Source organism: Ornithorhynchus anatinus, chromosome X5, assembly GCF_004115215.2.
Source record: "Ornithorhynchus anatinus isolate Pmale09 chromosome X5, mOrnAna1.pri.v4, whole genome shotgun sequence".
Classification (NCBI taxonomy): domain Eukaryota; kingdom Metazoa; phylum Chordata; class Mammalia; order Monotremata; family Ornithorhynchidae; genus Ornithorhynchus; species Ornithorhynchus anatinus.
This window is the reverse complement of record NC_041753.1, coordinates 2340820-2363135: the sequence shown is the minus strand read 5'-3', so window position 1 is coordinate 2363135 and position 22316 is coordinate 2340820. Positions and strand designations below refer to the sequence as shown.

Here is a 22316-nt window from a genome sequence, read left to right as displayed (position 1 = left end):
ACAGGGGCTGCCCAGAAAGCCTGGTATCATTCGGGGTCATGGGCTGGCCAGCTGCACTGTGATAGCTCAGCTCTGGGAGAGGCTGAATGGCCTGGGGAGGAGTGGCTCAAGGACATGTAAAATGGGGGCTTCCTGCTTTGGAGCAGCCCCTCGCTTTCTGGGTACAGGGCTCAGTCCTCCCTCCTCACAGGGTCATCTTAGGAGGGTACTTTTGGGGCGGCTCTGTAGGTAAATCAAACAATCAGTCATTTTTGTTAAGTGTTGTTATCGACAATAATTAGACAAATTAGAAAGGGTTCGTTTAGTCGATGAAGAGACGAAAGACTCCGAGAGAACGGGTCAAAGAACAGGACAGTAGGAAAGTGGCGAGCGGCCCGTTCACCCCAGTGGGGTACGAGTGCCCGCACCACCCCGATCCTGGGCCGCCCTGCCAGCTTTATTGGTAAGGCGAAACCCCCTGCTGACACAGGGCACCCAATCGGGGCTAGGCACACATAGTAACAGTAACCAATCAGTAAGCACTTTCATGATCCCGTGACACCCGACCGGTCCGCGCGAGAATGGTGCGCGAGGTTTGAAGTAGCACATGGTGGAGGGGTTTCACGTGGCGTGGCTATTTTACAGTCCACATGGCACAGGTAATGGCGCGGGTATTTTATAGCAATGACGCAGATTCCATGACGTAGGCTTGAGGCTGGCCTCACCATCGCCATCTTGCGGCGGTCCGCAACAGTGTTTACTGTGTGCAGAACACTGTACTAAGTGTTTGGGAGAGTACACTATAAAAGAGTTGTTAGCCTCGTTCTCTGCCCATGACAAGCTTGTAGCCTAGAGGTTGGGGGTCATGGGGTCAGGGAGTCTGGAGAAGCCACCCACTTCCTCTGAGCTCCAGGTCCCAGGTTCTCTGTGGACCAGGAAGACATTGTAGCCCCAGCCCTGTCCCCCCGGGGTTGCCCTAGCCTGGAGCCAGACTGAGGTCTCCTCAGACTCTATCAGTGTGGAGCTCCAACCTGCACCCCCAGGGGTCCCCACACCCACCCTGGTCAGGGCTCTGTTGCTGGGGTCTCCACTCGACTTCACTTTCTGGATGGAGCATCTGGACAGTCCTCTACTCCTGAGCCACCACCACCCGCAGCCTGGGGTCATGGCCCTCCCTGTCCATCGGGGCTGATCCTCCTTCTCCACCTGCTGCCAACTCCAACAACCCTTAGTGACAGATGGCAGTCAATGGTTTGTGCCTGCTCCCCCATTTTTAAGGGGGAATCTCCTTGTGGGAAGGAAATTAGTCACTTCTTTGTTTTGTCCTTCCCCAGCACTCGGTACAGAACACAAAATCCAGTTGCTGCTCAGTATATGCTATTGTCATTGCTTCTACCCAATCAACATAGCAGACACACACAGTTTGGGGGTTTGAAACAAGCCCTTATTGGCAGCTAACAGAGAGATCAGAGACCTAGGGGACAGAACCAACAGGTCATCAGCATGGAAAAGACACTGATGCTGCAGACACTCTCACCATCAGCACCGAGACAAAGGGAAAAGGGCAGAAAATCCAATCCCCGGAAGTGATACAAACACTCCCAGTCTGGATTCTTCCAGAATCAGAGGAAACAGTCTCACATCCTGAAGCAGACCTTGTCTTGTTGTCATTTTCTTTTTGGATTCCACTCCAGCCTCCATGGACTCCCAGCCCACCTTGGTCTCTCTGGGACTTCTTGCCTGGTGGTCTCTGTTTGAAGTTATCTGTTTCCAATAAACTCACGGGGCTGGGGAACTGTCAGCAGTTAGAGGTCATTCAGTGGTTGATGCGGAGGGACGACTAGAGCAGGGTGATAGTGGCCCAGTGGGATCCCAGAGCTGGAGGGAGACAGTGGAGAGGGAGACAGTGGAGCCCAGCCACGATGAGCCAGGTTCAGAGAGCTGTTCTGCTGCCTTGTTACCCACAAACAGTTGTGAATTTCCCCTGATGTGACAAAAGCTGAGCCATCCCCATCCCCCTATACATCACCATCTTCTTCCCTGACCAAGCGTGGTGGTGCCCATGGGGGAGCCTTCAGGGGCCCAGTCATTCATTCATTCATTCAATAGTATTTATTGAGCGCTTACTATGTGCAGAGCACTGTACTAAGCGCTTGGGATGAACAAGTCGGCAACAGATAGAGACAGTCCCTGCCGTTTGACGGGCTTACAGTCTAATCGGGGGAGATGGACAGACAAAAACTGTCCTAAGGTTGTCATGGGAATCCTGTAAAGAATCTGCAGTTTCTGCAGGTTCACATGATGGAATGTCAGGGATTGACTTGGATGGTGTGGAAAGATCCACAAGAAAGGTCTTCCCTCCCTCTAGATGACCCAAGTCCATGAGCTGGGCAGTCTCATGATCCCTTTTTAGCCCAAGCCTCAGTGTCTGGGAAATCCAGCCCTGTCCATCCTCCTGTCCTAAGCATGTGGTTCTGGCAGCAGTTTCAGGACACCACTGTCCCGTCCAAGATCAGAGTGTCACAGTCTTCTTCAGCTCTGCCCCCTGTGGGGGCCCTCCCTGGAAGTAGCAGCAGCAGCATCAGGGAGACAATGACTCCCAGATTGTGCCTGCCCTGGGGGAGCATTAGAAGAGCCGGGGACATTGGCAGCTGCAGCTGTTACCAGAAGGGGATCTGTAGCCTAAGGGGCAGGAGGAACCTCAGGTGTGGGTTGGGTGGGAGTTGAGGCAGGTCCCTCCCCTTAGGGGGCACTGGGCATCCTGGGAGGGGGAAGGGGATGGATCTCATACAGTCCCACTGGGCACAGGGCAGATGGTCAGGGGGCCTGGGTCATGGGACCAAAGGAAGAAGAAAGGGTGGAGAGTCCCAGAGAAGGTGGTGTGGAAGAAAGTGTAGATGTGGGATCCATCAGTTCCACTGTAAAACGAGATGACTCCGGCTTCATGGTTCAGGTAAACCACCACCCGGTGGGGTGGTATTTTCACGGAAAGGTATGTCAGTGCTGAAGTGAGGGCCCAGTACTTTGATCCATCTGACCCTATAGCCCAGAATCCATTCTTAGGTGACACAGGGATCATCCCTTTTCTCGTCACATTTTCACTACAAACCCCCACATCCCAGCAGGTCCTGTCCCCCACCTCCACCTCCCACCAATGTCTTCCCGAGGTGAAGCCTTCACGGCCCAGCACCTGAGCCTTTGGATCAAATCTCTCAGGAATGTTGGGCAGGTCCTGCCATGTGTCTCCCCTGGTCACACATTTTAGATCCTTAGAAAGAATGAGTTCGGGCTGAGCTGTGTCTGGATCCAGAGTGATGTCATCTGCAGAGAGAGTTCCAGGGTCAGTGCTGGAGCAATTGGGGTCCCTAGGGATAAGCAGGGTCATTCGCTGTGGGATTCCATCCCCCCAGGATGTTGTCCCCTGTCCCCAGCGTTGGGGTGACTGAGGAATCACTGACACCCTGGGAGAGGAGCAGAATGACCTTCCCCAATACCTCTCCCTTCTGAAAACCCAGAAATGGCAGCCCAGTTGCCCCTGAACAGGCTGTCCATAGACGGAGCAGTGTATTGTGGGGATGATCCCCTGGGCTGGCTGGGATGGGCTGGCTGGGCTAAGCAGTGACAGTGTTACTGAACCCCAAGACTGGTCACCCTGTCCTGTGACAATTTGACCAGCTGGATGACCCCAGCAGAGGAGGGCAGAAGGAAGGGAGATGGACAGAAGTAGCCACAGGAAAGAACAGAAAGTGGGTGTGTGGCCTCTGCCATGGGCTAGACACAACCCTCCCCCCACCCCCAGCCCTTCCTCCCTCAGGGTCAGTGTCCAGAGTCCAGATAGAAACAGGGACATAGACCCGGCCTGGAGATGCCAAAAGGAGACACTCTCTCCTCACCTCTTTCTTTCCCAGAGAGAATCATCCCCATCCAGAACTCTCCTTTGGAGCCCAGCTCCCCACTCACCCACCCCACCAGGGCTCAGGACCGAGGACACTCAGGTCTCTATTGGGGATTCCCAATTCTTCCCAGAAGCTTCAGCTCCCCAGTGCCCCCCACATCTGATTCAGCCATTCCAGAAGGCTTCTGGGGCCCCTGACAGCAGCAGGGAGGAGGAGGAGGCCACAGATGGTCCTGGAAACGACCTTGGGTCTGACTCTCAGGAGCAGAGCTGGGAAGGGACAGAAGCCCCAGGGCGGGAGGGAGCTGAGATTCACAGAGTATGTCAGGGTCGCTTACCAGCAGGGAACAGGGCCCGTCTCCACCCTGCAAGGGAACAGATAGAAGAGATATCACCAGGCTGGTGGATGGGACGCAAATGCCAACAAGAGGAAATGGAGGGAAATGAAGGAAACACAGAACTTACTGAGCTCAGCCTGGAATTTTCCTGAAAAGGAACAGAGATAAAGTCAGAGAGTTTCCAGACAGAGAGAACTGCAAGTTGAGGCAGGAGACCAGAACCAGGGTGGGGAAGACAGAGAGAAAGATCAAAGGTCAGAATTTCCAGCTGCCTAAGGAAGACACCAGCCCATAACCCCAACCCTCCACAAACAATCCACAGACTAATAATAATGTTGGTATTTATTAAGCGCTTACTATGTGCCGAGCACTGTTCTAAGCGCTGGGGTAGACACAGGGGAATCGGGTTGTCCCACGTGGGGCTCACAGTCTTAATCCCCATTTTACAGATGAGGGAACTGAGGCACAGAGAAGTTAAGTGACTTGCCCACAGTCACACAGCCGACAAGTGGCAGAGCTGGGATTCGAACTCATGAGCCCTGACTCCAAAGCCCGTGCTCTTTCCACTGAGCCACGCTGCTTCTCTAATGTTGGGACAGGATGGGATGGGGTAGAGGGGAGTATGTGTCTTGGTCATGCAACATGGGACTGGTCCCTTGCAAAGAATCCCCACTGATCAGAGAATCATCCATGGATCTGGAATGGAGTTCATTGTCCTAGAATTTCAAGGAACCCCAGTTGGTTTAGTATCAGCCAGCCAACTCCCAGAGCTCAGATAATAACAATAATAATAATAATATGGCATTTGTTAAGTGCTTACTATGTGCCAGGCACCATACTAAGCGCTGGGGTGGATACAAGCAAATTGGGTTGGACACAATCCCTATCCCAAGTGGGGCTCACGGTCTCAATCCCCATTTTACAGATGAAGGAACTGAGGCCCAGAGAAGTGAAGTGACTTGCCCAAGGTCACAAAGCACAAAGCCAAGATTAGAACTCATGATCTACTGATTTCCAGGCCCATGCTCTATCCACACTTCATTGGGATGGTGGCTGTACTGGGGGAACTTGGTTGCAGGATCAGGGTGGGGAGAGGTGGACTTCATTCTGAACTACAGAAGTTGGGGTTGGGGCCCCTATACCCTATGGTTTCCCCACACCCCATGTGTGGAGTCAGTCCCTTCTTTGGGGAAAATGGAACATCAGGTTATGTGTCATTTGTGGAAGGATGGGGTTGTGGGCGGGGGCATCTGACCTCTGATCTGTCTGTCACTTCCCCACTTCAGTTCTGGTCTCCTGCCTTAACCTGCAGCAACAGGGATGTCACAGAAATATTTTTGGTATTTTACCTTTATCACTGTCCAATTTCCAGATGAGATAAAGACCCCCAGTGATAAGGAGTCCTAGTGCAGGAAGAGTCACAGCAAGAGTCACCATCAAAGGATAGGCCCTCGGGAATAAGGGACCTGAAACAACATTTCCAAAAATGCCATCATGGACAGGTATGGGGCAATCCCTGACTTTACCCAGGCTCTGGGAGAATTAGGACCCATGAGGGGGGCATATCCAGGGATGCCAGATCCTAGCTATGTTTCTGCACCAAGCCACAGTGAGAGCTCAAAGCAGGGACAAGTGATTCCAAGATTTCCCTCTTCTCTCCAGGTGGGCCTGGAGCTGGGAGCTCCGGGTGTTGGGTAAAACAGAGATCTCAGAGTCAATGTAGGGAAACAAAAAGGGAGAGCATTACATTGACCAGTCTGGGCTGGAGTGAGAGATCCATGGGTTTGGAGAGAAGGAACCTCTCGTGATTCCCAGTTGGTGTGTCTCAAGCCCCTTTTCCCCATTCTCGGGCTTCGACAGTTTCTTCCTGCACAGGATCCCCATAGTTTAAGGAAAATACTGCTTCCTTTGGGCCTCCCACTCCCTGTGTCCACCCTGCCAGTGCTTCCCACAGAGAAAGAGGTGGAGAGAAGGGCATTAATGCAGCACCCAATGTTTTTATGGGGGGAAGAAGGTTGTGATGGGGAGGAGGATCCTGGACTCTGTACTAACTTGAACTGAACTCTGAAGTTCCTCCTGACCTCACTCCACACCTCCATTTTCTGTTTCCCTGGCCTGAAACCCATTCAGACCTTTGTCCCCTTCACAACTCAAATTTGTATGTGTGCGTGCATATGCAACAGTAGGTGTGATTCCCTACCCCAACCAGCCCTGACTTCACCTCAGCTCCCTTCCACCCATCCCTCCCTTACCTCATGTGACTCCTGACCAAGCTTCACTGCGTTGGAGCATAATCAGACTGTCTGGGGACACAAGAACCCTGCCTGCCCCAACCCTGCCCAGATCCAAGGGTCAGGAGTCCTGTGCCCCTATCCAGAACCATGTCCCCTTCACTACTCAAGTTCATAACGGAGGATGTGATACTCTGATGACTCCTGTTGCCCCTAGACACTGAAACTAGTCCTTACCACACCCCACGCCACATCCACCCAACCCCATTTGACCTTTGACCAGTCCCCACCACAATGGAGCACAACCAGGCCCAGATGTGAGAAAAGACAATCCAGTAGGTGTCAGGGTAGGTGTCCTGCACACCTTAGCTCCAAGTCCCTGGGCATCCCAGGAATCCAGTCCAGAAACAAACATGGAAAGAGACTGACCAACAGAAAACTTTCCACTGGGCAGCCCTCTCAACTGGGAGCCCCATGTGGGACAGGAACTGTGTTTGTCCTGACTAACTTGGATCTATCTCAGAACAGTGCTTGGCATATTCCCCATTTTAGACTGGGAGCTCAAGGTGAGCAGGGATTGTCACTCTTTGTGACTGTATTGTACTTTCCCAAGTGCTTAGTACAGTACACTGCACAAGGTACAGTGTACCTCAGTAAATGTGATTGATTGATTGATTGAATGAATGAATGTGATTGAATGAATGAATTAATGAACACAGTAAATACTTAACAAATACCATAGAAAATGTACTGTCATGGAGTACATAGAAAAGTTCTATCATAGAAAAACCATCATGGGGCTGGGGGCAGCTGGATGGCCCATGGGCAGGATGAGGACAATCCGCAAAGTTTTGGGGATGAATTAGATCATTTTTAATATCTTCTTTATTGTTATGGTATTTGATAAGTGCTTACTAGGTGAGAGAAACATCCCTCTTTGGTCTTAGTGAGGAACACCCAAAGAGAAAAACCAGCCACTCACTCACCTGCCACCCGCAGTTCTAGAATGGTTTCTTCGCTTACTGCGTCTCTCTGGAAAAAGCAGTGATATCTTCCTTCATCAGAAGCTCTGATATTGTGTATTCTCAGTGCCACACTCCCATTTGCAATAGCATCTCTCACTAATGTTGTTCTCCCTCGATACTCCTCCATCTGCTCTTTGTCTGTGTCCTGCCCAGCTCGATACACATACACGGCCGGGAAGAACTTGGCTCGGTACCACCTGACCTCCATCATCTCTGCACTCATTTTGGGATTGAGGTGACAGGATAACTCAGCATCTCCCCCCTCCAGGGCCAGGATGGGCTCTGCAGGTCCAATCACAGCAAACTGAGCTGTAACCAAGGCAAACCAACAGAGAGGATTAGAAGCAGCATGGTCTGGTGGAAAGAGCATGAGCCTGGGAGTCAGAGATGCTGGATTCTAATCCCAGCTCCACAACTTCACCTAAAGTGTGATCTTGGTTAAGTCATTTAATGTATCTGTGCCACAGTTGCCTCATTTGTTAAAAGAGGATTATGACAGTGAGCCCTATCATGGGGCAGGAACTGTGTCTGATCTGTTTTACATCTACCGCAGTGCTTAATACAGTGCCTGGCATAGTAAATACTTAACAATTATGATTACAAAAAGGAAAAAAAAAACCAAGGATCTGGCACTGGGGCTTTAGTGGAGGGGAAGATACATGACCCCAGGGGAAGGAGAGAGTCACCCCCGTTCACCCTCTGAAAGCACTAGAAGTCCCCTGATCTGAGAAAAAAACATTTTCTTTGGCTCTGCTTTCTGGGGGAAATTATTCAGACTGGGAATGAGTGGAAAAATTTTTTCCTTCAGAAGTCCCCTCGGAGCAGAGAGAAAAGATTCCCTACCTGAGCCTAGCGTGGCCATCTGGAGGAGTTGGAGGAAGAGAAGACATCTGGGCATTGAGGAATCTGGAAAACCCATCATCACTGCCACTGTTGGAGCCCAGAGACCGTGGCAATGTCCCTCAGAGAAGAAACAGTGGCTCAGTGGTTATCTCGCTGTTAGAGCAGGTGGCGATGGTGATCTGGGACAGGCAGCAGAAAGTGGTCCACGGCAGTAAGAATTAACCAGACACCTTTCAGGGACAGGAACTGGAGCAGAAGGAATATGCTGTAACCAGTGGCATACACAGAGGCATGTGCATAGTCCACAGATTTGAATTTACTTGTTCTCTCTGACTCTTCTCCAGGATCTTCTCCTGGCCTGACCCAGAAAAGGGGGCCTTGGGGGAGTAGGGTCCTCCTCTTCCCTGCTCCTCGGATGGTTTGGTCCCTAGTGTGGATGTTTATTGCCTTCAGGTTTTTATCATCTCTCCCCACCCCCTCATTATCTATCAGTGCCACGTTCCCACCATGCCACTCTGATGGGGTACTTAGGCTGTTGAGCACCATTGCTACCCAGAAAAGCTGGTATCAGTTGTGGCCACGGACTGGCCAGCTGTGGACTGATAACTCAGCTCTGGGAGAGGCTGGGTAGCCTGGAGAAGACTTGCTAATGGACATGCAAGTGGGGGTTTCTTGTTTTGGGGTGGGTCTCTGGCACAGTCCATTCTCCCCGCCCTCCATAGCCATTATAGGAAGGGAATTTAGGGGCAGCTCTGAAGGTCAGGAGTCAGGGGTTCTGGAGAAGCTATATGCTCCCTCTGAGTTCTGGGTTCAGGTTCCATATGGAGCAGGGAAGACACTGCAGTCCCAGCTCTGTCCCCATGGAATCTGTCTGGGTGGGGCTCCAGCATGCACCAGGGATGCCCACACCCACCCTGCCCAAGAATCTTCCTCCAGAGTCTCTGGCCTCCAATCATCCCCATGAAACACTTTGTGGCAGCAGCATCTGGGCAGTCCAGTCCTCCTGAGCCACCTCCTCCTCAGACTCCAGTCAGCATGGGTTCACTCTGGTTTGGCCTTTCCTGCCCACAGGGGGTGATCCACCTTTTCCATGGGCTGTCACCCCCAACAACCCTCAGTGACAGATGAAAGTCAACTGTTTGTTTTGGTCCCCTTCATCTTTACAGGGAAATTTCCTTGTGAGCATGGAATTAGTCACTTCATTGATTTGTCCTTCCCCCAGGCTCACGTGGCTCAGGGGAAAGAACCTGGGCTTGGGGGTCAGAGGTCATAGGTTCTAATCCCAGCTCCGCCGCTTGTCTGCTGTGTGACCTTGGGCAAGTCACTTAACTTCTCTGTGCCTCAGTTACCTCATCTGTAAAATGGGGAGGAAAACTGTGAACCCCACGAGGAACAACCCTCATGGAGCGTTTAACAAATACCATAAAAGAGAAAGAGTCCATGATAGATAACTAGAGAGGAAGTTAGGGATATTAGTTTGTTCACCTATAACAATTGGTCTGGATGACCCAATTTGGATAAATTCCTGGCCAAGAGTCCATGACCGGTCACAATAGGACAAGTTAAATTGTAAGGTTGTTCACATATGAGACAATTGGGATGGATGTCTGAGTCACTATCTCAAGGTTCCTTCAAGCACCTAAGTGCCATGCACAGTCAAGGACAAAATCCTGGGCCAGATGGATGTTTGGTCTGAAACAGCAGGGGGGTTGGTTCCTGTTTTTTTATGCCTTGGGTCAGCACCAGCTCCTCTCTCTCTGTATTCCTTTGCTCCTGCAGCTCAGTTTGCTGTGATTAGTCCTGCCAAGCCCATCCTGGCCCAGGTGGGGGAAGACACCGAGTTACCGTGTCACCTGTACCCCAAGATGAGCGCTGAGCACATGGAGGTCAGGTGGTTTTGATCCCAGTCCTCTGACATCATGCACTTATACAAGAACAGAGAGGACCAGTTACAGGAGCAGATGGAGGAGTATCAAGAGAGAACGGAGTTGTTGAGAGACAACATAGCAAAAGGAAGTGTGGCTGTGAGAATACACTGTGTCAGAGAGTCTGATAAAGGACATTACTATTGCAGTTTTAAAGATAATACATGAACAGGCCAACATAGAGCTGCGGGTGGCAGGTGAATGACTGATTTGACCTTTGACTGTTCTTCATTGTGACCACTGGGGAGTGTTTCTCCCTATGTCTCAGGCTCCACTGTAGACTGTACCAAAGCCAAGAAGGTTGGGGGCTGCAGAATAATTGGTAGTAGAGAGATGTGTGTACACAGCTCTGCCACTTGTCAGCTGTGTGACTGTGGGCGAGTCACTTAACTTCTCTGTGCCTCAGTTCCCTCATCTGTAAAATGGGGATTAAGACTGTGAGCCCCACGTGGGACAACCTGATTCCCCTGTGTTTACCCCAGCGCTTAGAACAGTGCTCTGCACATAGTAAGCACTTAACAAATACCAACATTATTATTATTATTATTACACACACATGTCAACTTGACATGAAAAAGAAACTCACTCTCACTCTTACATGCCACTATCCCAAACACATACACATTCAGCAATTTCCATTTCCAACTCCTGAACAACCGAACTTAACAGTACTCACAAGTAAGACCATGAAGTTATTTGGAAATGAGTCCCAGAATGGGTAGTCCCATTAGCAGCCTGGTAGCATGACTCTAGGACACTGTGCAACATCACAAACACCCAAATGCCTGTACACTGAGAAGCAGCATGGCCTAGTGGAAGGAGCCCAAGCCTGGGAGTCGGAAGACCTGTGTTTTAATCCCAGCTCTGTCAACTGCTTGCTCTGTGACCTTGGACAAGTCACTTAACTTCTCTGTGCCTCAGTTCCCCTGTTTTCCCTCCTACTTAAACTGTGAGCCTCATGCTGGACAGGGACTGTGTCCAACCCAACCAATTTCTATCTACCCCAGTACTTAGAATAGTGTTTGATCCACAGTAAGTGCTTAACCAATACCATTAAAAAATGATGCCCCGCCATCAATGGAGATCTCCCTTTGAACTTTTCAGGCAAATTTCTCCCACCCCAGCTGTGCACTTCGATTCTTACCTCCAAAAGGTGGGGGGTCGAGGATAGAGGAGTCTGGCTGGAGTGCACGTAGGCTGGATAATAATAATAATAATGGTGGTATTTGTTAAGCACTTACTATGTGCCAAGCACTGTTCTAAGCACTGAGGTAGATACAAGCTAATCAAGTTGTTCCACATGGGGCTCACAGTCTTAATCCCCATTTTACAGATGAGGTAACGGAGGCACAGAGAAGTTAAGAGACTTGCTCAAGGTCAAGAGACAAGTGACGGAGCCGGGATTAAAACCCACGACCTCTGACTCCCAAGTTCGTGCTCTTTCCACTAAGCCACTCTGCTTCGGGATGGCACCCAAAGTCCCAGGAGTGGGGGAGAGATAGCAGGGAAGAGGCTGTCCCATCCCTGAGTCCCCACCCCAGAATGGGGTCTGATCTATCAATTGTATTTACTGAGTGCTTACTGTGTGCAGAGCACTCTACTCAGGGCTTGAGAAAGTACAATATAACAGAATTACTAGACACATTCCCTGCCCACAACAAACTTACAGTCTAGAGGGGGAGGCAGACATTAATATAATATATTGCAGATGTGTGCATAAGTACTATGGGGCTGATGGGTGAATAAAGGAGAAAGTCATAGCAATGCAAAAGGGGGTGGGAGGTGAGGAAATGAGGGTTTAGTGAAGGAAGCCCTCTTGGAGGAGAAGTTCCTCCAATTAGGCTTTGAAGATGGGGAGAGTAAGTGTCTGACTTTTCCAAAATGCCTCTGTTCTGTTGTAGAGCCTCTAGGGGTGATCGGAGGAGAGACACTCACTCCAAAGAAAGGCTGAAACTCCCATAAAAGAGAACAGAAGAAGATGCTAAAGTCAAAGTATTGATTGGATTGTCCCCTTTCAGCTCACTTCTTCCCAAGGGTCAGGATCATTGTTCTGTCTGTGACCCTGCCTGCACTGGGACTGCTCGTCACCTGGGGCCTTTGTCTCTTGTGGAAGCGGAGCAGGAAAAAGGAATTCAGAAAAAAGGAGGAACTCAAAAGGATGAAAAGGAAAAAACACAATAAAAATGGTAAAACTACAAGAAAATTGATGGTTTAATCCCAAGTTCTGGGCATATCCCAGACCTAAATGACTACTCCCGTTTCTCCCTGTCTGGAGGATCCCTGACTTATTTCTGTTCCTTTTCAGGGAAACACCAGGCTGAGCTCAGTAAGTTCTGTGTTTCCTTCATTTCCATCCATTGCCTCATTTTGATGTTAGTGCCTCTTTCACCGGCCTGGTGATGACCCTCTCTCTCTCTCTCTCTCTCTCTCTCTCTCTCTCTCTCTCTCTCTCTCTCTCGTTTTCTTGCAGGATGGAGTCAGGCCCAATTACATGCATGTAAGTGACCCTGATATTCTCTCTGGCCAACCCCTCCCCAACCTGGTCTCCCCGCATATGTCAAGACTAGCTCCTGCCTGCAATGCCAGGAATTTCTCCAACATTTATTCATTCATTCATAGTTACTGAGAACTTACTGTGTGCGGAGCACTGTACTAAGCACTTGGGAGACTATAATACAATAAATAGGTACAATTCCTGACCTCAATGAGAAAGAGCATGGGCCTGAGAGTCAGAAGGACCTAGGCTCTAATCCCCACTCTGCCACTTGTCTGCTAAGTGTCCTTGGGCAAGTCACTTAAATTTTCTGTGCCTCAATTATTTTCTGTGCCTCAGTTACTTCTTTTGTAAAATGGGCATTAAAACTGAGAGCCCCATTTAGGACATGAACCATGTCCAAAATGATTAGTTTGTATACTCCACTGCTTAATACAGTGCCTGGCACATAGAAAGCTCTGAACAAACACTATTTAAAGTAAAGAAGAAAAAAAGTGGGGAGGGGCAGGGGGTGACATACGCTGTATTTGAAAGAGCCTGGAGCTAGGAGTCAGGAGATTCTAGTCCTAGCTCTGCGACCAGCCTGCTATGTGTCCTTGGCCAAGTCACCTGACCTCATTTTCCTCAACTTCATAATAGAGATAAGAAAGATTGTGAATCCTGTGTGGATCAGAAATTGTGTCCCATCTCAATAGTTTCTATCTGCCGTGGCACTTAATGCAGGACACTAAACCTCAATGGTTTTCAATAAATGTTATTACAACTACTACTACAGCATTGACAAGATAAAGCTCACTCTGTATCCCGCAAGCTTCACATTCATAAATGACCTGCCTATTCCCCAGGATGTCTGGGGAACTGGCTGTTTCCAGAAGCTGGCATGATATGAAGGACTGCAGTTCCAGAAATCATAATGAATAATGGTGATACTGTGCTAAGCACTGAGCTAAATAAAAGAGCATAAGATCAGAAACAGACTGACCCACATAGGACTCACAGTTTAAGAGAGATGGAAAGCAAGTAATTTTTATGCCCGTTTTTCAGATATAGAAATTGAGGCCTAGAGAGAGAGAGTGGTGAAGTGGTTTACCCAATGCACACAGCAGGCAGTGGCAAAGCTTGGATTAGAAATCAGATTCTTCTGATTTCCACTTTCATGCTGTCACCACTGTCTAGCCTCTAGAGCCTCTAGCCTCTAGCCTCTCACCACCACTAGCCTCTGTCCAGACAAGAATATCAGCTTTCATGACTACAGAGAAGTGGTCCAAACCAGGAGAGAGTGAAAATGTTCCTGCTGAGCTCATCTCCTCATTCCAAGACTGACAGGTCCCACAGTGCACTGCTCCTCCTCTTTCTCTGCTTCATCTGACAGTGCAAACACTGTCCAAAAGGCTGGGTTCAGAGTCTGAAGTAGGGAGGGGATATGATGGCAGGGACAGGGAGGCCACTGCAGCCTTCTCTCCCAGGGTACTGGGCTTCCCTCTGTCTGATGTCCCTTTACCTGAGGCAGGGATAGAGGCCCTGAGAGACCCACTGAACCCCCAGCACTGACCCTTGGACTCTCTCTCTCTGCAGTGGACATCACCCTGGATCCAGCCACAGCTCATCCCAACCTCGCCCTCTTGGAGAATTGGAAATGTGTCACATGGAGAGAAACCCCCAAGTCTCTGCCCGAGAACCCTGAGGGATTTGATTTTTACCCTCGCGTATTGGGTCGAGAGGGCTTCACCTCGGGGAGACATTATTGGGAGGTGGAGGTTGGCGGGAGGGAGGCTTGGGGGCTGGGGGTCTGTAGGGAAAATGTGAAGAAAAAAGCAGAGGTTTCCGAGTCACCAAAGAATGGATTCTGGGTTGTGGAGGGGTTTAGAAGCAGGTACTGGGCCCTTACTTCTCCACAGACTCCTCTCTCTTTGAATGTTTTCCCCCGCCGGGTGGGGGTTTACCTAGACTATGAGGCTGGAAACATCTCGTTCTACAGTAGGACTGATGGATCCCACATCTATACTTTCGCCCACACCACCTTCTCCGGGACCCTCTGGCCTTTCCTCAGCCTTTGGTTCTCAGATCCAACCCCCCTGACCATCTGCCCTGTGCCTGGAGAGGCTGAGAGAAACCCTGTCCCTGTCCATGCACCCTCTAAGGAGACCCCTGGGGAGGAATCAGCCTCAGCCTCTGGGGATGAGGATCCCTTTCCTATGGCCACTAACCTATTGCTTAGCCCACAGCCCTGGGGTCCCTCATGCTCAGCCCCTGTCCTCTGATCCCTGTAGTTCTCCATCCCCTTCCAGGGGTGCAGCTGCCTGTGTCCCCAGGTCCTTTGCTGTTCCCACAGGGCAGGCCCAACCTGGGGGTCATTGTCTGCTGCTGCTGCCAGAGGAGGGTCCCCACTGGGGCAGAGCTTAGTGCAGGAAAGCAACTACCATGGCTCTATTCCATCAGTTCCCAAGTGCTCTTTCCCCTCCTGCTGCCACCACCACCTCTACCAGGCCCTGAACTTGGAGTGCAGAAGGACAACTTGCCTCCACAGGACCCTGAACTGGGTGGGCAGAGGGGTAGCTCACCTCCACCAGACTCCAAATTTGGAGGGCAGAAGACAGCTCATCTCCACTGGACCCTTAACGCGGAGGGCAGAGGACAGCCCCTCATGGCAGCAGAACAGCTTGAAGCTTCTCCCTTTGGCACTGCTAATTCCAACAACTACATGGGGCTAGAAATACATCATTACTGTTCTGTAGGGAAATTACAGAAGACTGATATATTTTTCCTTCAGTTACTTATTCATTCATTCACTTATTCATTCCTTAGCCATTAAGATTGAACAAGTGTCCATACTGGGGACTCAGGAGAGCACACAGTCAGCAAAAGGTAAAATGTCTGCTCTTGAAGAGGGGAAGACAGGCAGACACAAATTGTCCACAGCCCACAGGAAGAAAAGCATCAGAATGACTGGTAACAGTGAGAAGAGAAGAAATATAAGGAATAAATTTAAAAAATGGATATAATGATGATGATGGCATCTCCCCCCATTATTGTCAGCCAAGTCCCGATCCTGTCATGAGGACTTGAGGACCAAAAGCCGGTGCCAATTTATTTACGGTATTTATTAAATGCTTACTATATGCCAAGTACTTTCAAAATCCTGGGGTAATTACAAGATAATCAGGTTGGACACAGTGCCTGTCCCACATAGGGCTTACAGTCTAAATTGGAAGGAGGAAGATTTATTCCTTGCTTTACAGATGAGGAAACTGAGGCACAGAGAAGTGAAGTAACTTCCCCAAGGTCACACAGAAGACAAGTGGCGAAGCTGGGATTAGAACCCAGGTCCTCTGATTGACTGAATGACTGAAATCCCCTCACTGCACACATGCAGGAAAACAGTATTTACCAAAGATGAGAGCAGGATTGAGAGCACTAAATCAGGGGATTCCTGTAGTTGCACTTGTCATCCTCAGACTCTATTGCATCATAGTCTCCCAAGCACTTAATCCTGTCCTCTATACACAGCAAGCACTCAATAAATATTACTGATTGATTGATTGATTGATTGATTGATTCTCAGCAAGCTCATTACTCCAGTCCTCTGTCTGAAGTAACAAGACATCTGCCCAACGTAATGATTCTGAAGTCAGGGTTCCAAGGGTGTGCCGCTCCTGCACAAGTTTTTTGTTTTGTTTTCTGGTATTTGTTAAATGTTATTGTTTGCCAGTCAATTCCATTAAGTGAGCACTTACTGTGTGCAGAGCACTCGGCTAAGCGCTTGGGAGAGTACAATACAACAATGTAACAGACATTCCCTGCCTACAGTGAGCAGACATTAATATAAATAAATTAGATTAAAGATAAGTACAAAAGTGCTGGTAGGCTGGGAGGGAAGAAGAGCAAAGGGAGCAAGTCAGGGCATGGCAGAAGGGAGTGGGAGAAAAGGAAAGGGGGCTTAGTCAGAGAAGACCTCTTGAAAGACGCATGACTTCAGTAAGGCTTTGAAGCAGGGGACAGTAATTGTCTGTCGGATTTGAGGAGGGAGGGCGTTCCAGGCCACAGACAGGACGTGGACAAGAGGTCGGCAGCGAGACAGGCAAGATCAAGGTACATTGAGAAGGTACAAGATTGAGAGGTTAAGTGAGGAGCAAAGGGTATGGGATGGGTTATAGTACAAAAGTAGAAGGTGAGGTAGGAAGGAGCAAGATGATTGAGTGCTTTGAAGCCAATGGTAAGGAGTTTCTGTTTGATGTGAAAGTGAATGGGCAATCACTGGAGTTTCTTGAGGAGTGGGGAAACATGGCCTCAACATTTTTGTAGAAAAATGATCTAGGCAGCAGAGTGTAATATGGACTGGAGTGGAAAGAGACAGGAGTCGCAGAGGTCAGTGAGGAGGCTGATACAGTAATCAAGGTGGGATATATATAGTAATCAAGGCAAAATTAGTACCAGGATTAGTGGCAGGCACTGTACTAAGCACTGAAATAGATAAAAACTAATCAGGTTAGATCCAGTCCATGTCCACATGGGGCCCACAGTATTAATCTCCATTTTACAGATGAGGTAACTGAGGCACATAGAAGTGAAGTGACTTGTCCAAGGTCACACAACAATTAGAACAATTGGAAAGCAGCAATTAGAACCCAGGCCCAAACTCTACCCACTAAGCCATGCAGTTTATCTGGGGAATGGAAACCTAATCTGATGTCAACATCACTGGTAATGGGTTCCACAGTAATGGGTTTTGATACCAAATAAATTCAACTGGAACCAGGAGTGATCAGTCTCTCACCCGTTCTCCTCAGCACAAGAGAAGAGTTGAAGAAATATCAACAGGGTGGGATTGACGAAGTGGGATGGGGAGGATGGGAATAAGAAAGTTGGCCCTGTGAACTTTAACTTCGTTTATCAGAGGCAGAATTGTGCAAAACCACAGTCCCTATCTGGGAGCTAGTTTCATTCTCACTTTCCATACTGCTCCCTGTAATTCAGCTCAGCAACTGATTGATGAGACACCATTTAAAGCACTTCTATTGGTCACTAGTCCCAATCAGAGCTAATATGAGAGGCTGGTGTAATAAGGGAAAATTCCATTTTTGGTCAGCCCTCCTTGGTTCCTGCATATGTTTTGTACGAGGGAGGAGTCAGGCTGGGGAGAACGGGGGAAAATGGGAGACCCTGAAAGCAGGACAGAGATTGGAAAGGTGAGAGTGGGAGGTGAGAGAGGGTTGAGGACGTGATGGGGAGGCTTGGGTGAGTCACACTTGTTGGGCAAAATGGACAGCCTCTGGACCGTAAGCTTGTCTGTGGGCAGGGAACTATTTACCAACTGTTGTAGTGTACTCTCCCAAGCGCTTACTATAGGGCTTTGCACACAGTAAGCACTCAGTAAATATCACTGATAGATGAAGAAGTTGTCAAGGTAATCAAGGGGAAACGGGTGAGAAGGAGGGGGTGCTGAGAGCAACTGGAGGAAGTGATTTAGTAAGCGCTCAATAAATACTATTGAATGAATGAATGAATGGCCAGGAGGTTCAGAAATGGAGATGGCTGCTGCCGATGGTGAAGGACTGGGAAAGAACAAGTAAATTAAAATCTGCGGAATGAGCAGTATTAAGGCCTGTTTACTTGTTTTGATGTCTGTCTCCCCCTTTCTAGACTATTAGCCCGGTGTGGGCAGGGAGTGTCTCACTTTATTGCTAAATTGTACATTCCTAGCGCTTAGTACAGTGCTCTGAATACAGTAAGCGCTCTATAAATATGATTGAATGAATGAACCCCACAATACTTATGTACATATCTTTAAATTTCTTATTATAAAATTACTTATTTATTCACATTAATGTCTGTCTCCACCCCTAGATTGTAAACTCATTATGCACAGGGAACGTGTCTAGCAATTCTGCTATACTCTCCCAAGCGCTTCGAACAGTGCTCTGCACGTAGTAATTGCTCAATAAATACCATTGATTGATTGCACATGCCTCTGCGGACGCCATTGTTGACAGCAATCTGCTTCTGCTCTGGTTCCGGTCCCTGGATGGTTCCGTGGACTTCGTACATATCCGTAATTTCTATTCAGGTCTGTCTCCCCCTCTGCATAAAGTGATTGCCAAAGAAATACCATTGATTGATCCCGGCTGGGACTGGACATCCTGAAATGCTGCAGTTTTACCACACGGTGGCGCCTCCGAGCAGACGTCCCATGGGGCTGAAAAGGTTCCCTTGGAGTGACTCTGTCGCCCTCTGCTGGCTATTCACGTCCTTGCAGGGGAGAGGCCGGTGCCCGGAGCGGGGCCGGTGCGGGGCCTGTGCGGGGCCGGGGAAGAGGCACCAGGAGAGAAACCAGTCGGTCCCTGTGGCCCGGAGAGAGGTAGGATCTGGGGCCCCATCGAGTGTTAGTTTGGGTCTAGTTTGGCCTGATGAGGAACTCTGCACCAGCTGCTGCCCATTCCCTCCTCCCGAAAGGCAGATCTGCGACCTCCTGCAATGCTACGAACTCACCACACGGTGGCGCCTCCGGGCAGACTACTGGGAGGGGGCGACGAGATTTCCTTGTGACGGCTCTCTGTCGCCTTCTGCTGGCCGTTTCTCTCTCTCTAAACTGTAAACTCGTTAAGAACGGGAAACGTGCCTGCTAATTCTGTTGTGCTTTCTCAAGTGCTGTGCACATAGTAAGTGCTCAATGAAGACCATTTTTGTTGATGATGATAGTGATGATGATTAATAAGTAGTATTGGTGGATTGATTGAATGATTGGAGAGAAAGTGGGGGGCGACTCCTCCCTCTCCCAGGTGGCTGAATCACATCTCCTCTAAGAGGTATTAAGCCCTTTTTCCCCCTGTTCCCTCTCTCTTCTGTGTGGTCCTTGCATTTGGATCTGTGACCTCTGAACATTTGGACAAATACCATTATTATTGTAAGTTCGTTGTGGTCAAAGAATGTGTCTGTTTATTGTTATATTGTACTCTACTCCGCTAAGCGCTTAGTGCAGGGCTCTGCACACAGTAAGCGCTCAATAAATACGATTGACTGACATATATCTTTAAATTTTATATTATAAATTATTTATTTATGTTAATGTCTCCTCTAGGCTATAACCTCGTGGGCAGGTAAAAACTCGTGGCAGGTAACGTGTCTGCTAATTCTGTTGTACTCTCCGAAATGCGTAGTACAATGTTCTACACAATAAATACCATTCATTGATTGGTTGATGTTGTCAACAAGGATTATAACGGAGACTTGGGAAAAAGCAGTGTGGCCAAATGGATAGACCACAAGACTGGGCGCCAGGGCACCCGGGCTCAGATTCCTTGGGCTCAGATTCCTCATCTAAAAAATGGTGATTAAGTATCTGTTCTCCCTCTCCCTAAGACTGGGATCTCGGGGTCGTTGCCATATCTGACCACCGGGCGGGGGGGCAGCTCGTTTCGTTCTCAAGTGGCGCCCAAGGGATTTCAGGATCATTGCCAAATCTGGCCACCAGGGGGCAGCTCGTTTCTTTCGCAAGTGGCGCTCAAAGGATTTCACGATCATGGTCAAATCTGACCACCAGGGGGGCAGAGCAATTCGTTTCTTTCAAGGTCATTGCCACATCTGAACACCAGGGGGCAGCTTGTTTCGTTCTCAAGTGGAGCCCAAGGGATTTCAGGGTCATTGCCACATCTGGCCACCAGGGGGGCAGCTCGTTTCTTTCGCAGGGGGCACCCAAGGAGTTTCAGGGTCATTGCCACACCTGGCCACCAGGGGGCAGCTTGTTTCGTTCTCAAGTGGCACCCAAGGGATATCAGGGTTATTGCCAAATCTGGCCACAAGGGGGCAGCTCGTTTCGTTCCCTAGTGGCGCCCAACGGATTTCAGGATCATTGTCAAATCTGGCCACCAGGGGGGCAGAGCAACTCGTTTCTTTCAGGGTCATCGTCACATCTGGCCACCAGGGGGCAGCTCGTTTCGTTCTCAAGTGGCGCCCAAGGGACACAGTCCATATTCCAAATGGGGCTCACAGTTTAAATCCCCATTTTACAGATGAGGTAACTGAGCCACAGAAAAGTAAAATGACTTGCCCAAGGTCACACAGCAGAGAAGTAGTGGAACAGAATTAGAACCCAGGTCCTTCTGATTCTTAGGCCTAGGCTCTATCAACTAGGCAATGTTATATCTCTTCTTATTGAATGACTGACTGATAATGGTATTAAATAAGCATTTACCAGGTTACAGGCACTGTGCTAAGCCCCTGGAGCAGATGTAAGATAATCAGAAAGGACACAGCCCTTTCCCCAAACGACATTCACAGTCTAAGAGGCTGGGAGAACAAGAAAAATAGTCAATGCTTAGCAAATAAACTCATCTGCAGCTTGTCTGCTGTGTTTCCTTGGACAAGACACTCTTCCATGCCTCAGTTCCCTCATCTCTAAAATGGGGATTAAGACTGTGACCCCCATGTGGGAAAGGCCCGTGTGTCCAACCTGATTAGCTTCTATCTATCCCAGTGCTTAGTACAGTGCCTGGCACATAGTAAGCACTTAAATACCATTAAAAAAATTAGGTCCCTGACTCACAGCTCTGTGCCATTTCCACTGGACTGTCCCACCTCACTCAATGCCTTTTCCATGACACCCCCAAAGGACCCTGTGCCCCCACAATCTTGTTCCTCACCCCACAACAGGAGCCACTGCAAGCAGCCAGGGCCTGGTCCGGACAAGACCTAAAGCAGCAGTACTCCCAGGGAGCAGCTACCAATCAATCAACCAATAGAATTTATTGAGCACTTCCTGTGTGTAGAGCAGTCTACTAAGCTTTTCCTTTTCTTCCACTCCCTTCTGCATCTGACTTGCTCCCTTTCTTCATTCCCCTTCCCAGCCTCCCAGCACTTATGTGCATATCCGTTATTAGAAAAGCAGCGTGGCTTAGTGGAAAGAGCCTGGGCTTTGGAGTCAGAGGTCATGGGTTCAAATCCCAGATCTGCCACTTGTCAGCTGTGTGACTGTGGGCAAGTCACTTCACTTCTCTGGGCCTCAGTTACCTCATCTGTAAAATGGGGATTAAGACTGTGAGCCCCACATGGGACAACCTGATTCCCGTGTCTACCCCAGCACTTAGAACAGTGCTCTGCACATAGTAAGTGCTTAACAAATACCAACATTATTATTATTTATAATAATGTCTGTTTCCTCCTCTAGTCTGTAAACTCACTGTGGGCAGGAAATGTGTTTGCTGTATTATACTCTCCCAAGTGCTTAGTACAATACCTTGCCCCTTCCTACCTCTCCTCCCTTCTCTTTCTACCGCCCACCCCGCACGCTCCGCTCCTCCGCCGCCCACCTCCTCACCGTCCCTCTGTCTCACCTATCCCGCCGTCGACCCCTGGGCCACGTCCTCCCGCGGTCCTGGAATGCCCTCCCTCCTCACCTCCGCCAAACTGATTCTCTTCCCCTCTTCAAAACCCTACTTAAAACTCACCTCCTCCGAGAGGCCTTCCCAGACTGAGCTCTTCTCCCTCTACTCCCTCTGCCACCCCCCCTTCACCTCTCCACAGCTAAACCCTCTTTTCCCCCTTTCGCTCTGCTCCTCCCCCTCTCCCTTCCCATCCCCTCAGCACTGTACTC

General features: G+C 49.4%; 2 protein-coding genes across 2 annotated transcripts; one reads left to right on the top strand and one right to left on the bottom strand.

Moving 5' to 3' along the window:
* Positions 1 to 1345: 1345 nt before the first annotated feature.
* LOC114808012 (butyrophilin subfamily 1 member A1-like) lies at positions 1346 to 8709 on the bottom strand. Its single transcript, XM_029055258.2, has 6 exons — positions 8312 to 8709; positions 7430 to 7777; positions 5562 to 5678; positions 4340 to 4360; positions 4213 to 4239; positions 1346 to 3300 (listed from the first exon to the last, which is right to left on the bottom strand). Exons 1-6 carry the CDS (start codon positions 8388 to 8390, stop codon positions 2765 to 2767), a joined length of 1128 nt encoding a protein of 375 aa, XP_028911091.1. The 5' UTR covers positions 8391 to 8709; the 3' UTR covers positions 1346 to 2764.
* Positions 8483 to 17559, top strand: LOC100091044 (butyrophilin subfamily 1 member A1-like). The gene is made up of 7 exons (XM_029055485.1): positions 8483 to 8522; positions 10091 to 10202; positions 12277 to 12422; positions 12542 to 12562; positions 12707 to 12733; positions 14306 to 14820; positions 17518 to 17559. The coding sequence occupies exons 1-7, from the start codon at positions 8483 to 8485 to the stop codon at positions 17557 to 17559; spliced, it is 903 nt and encodes a 300-aa protein (XP_028911318.1).
* The last annotated feature ends 4757 nt before the right edge of the window (positions 17560 to 22316 follow it).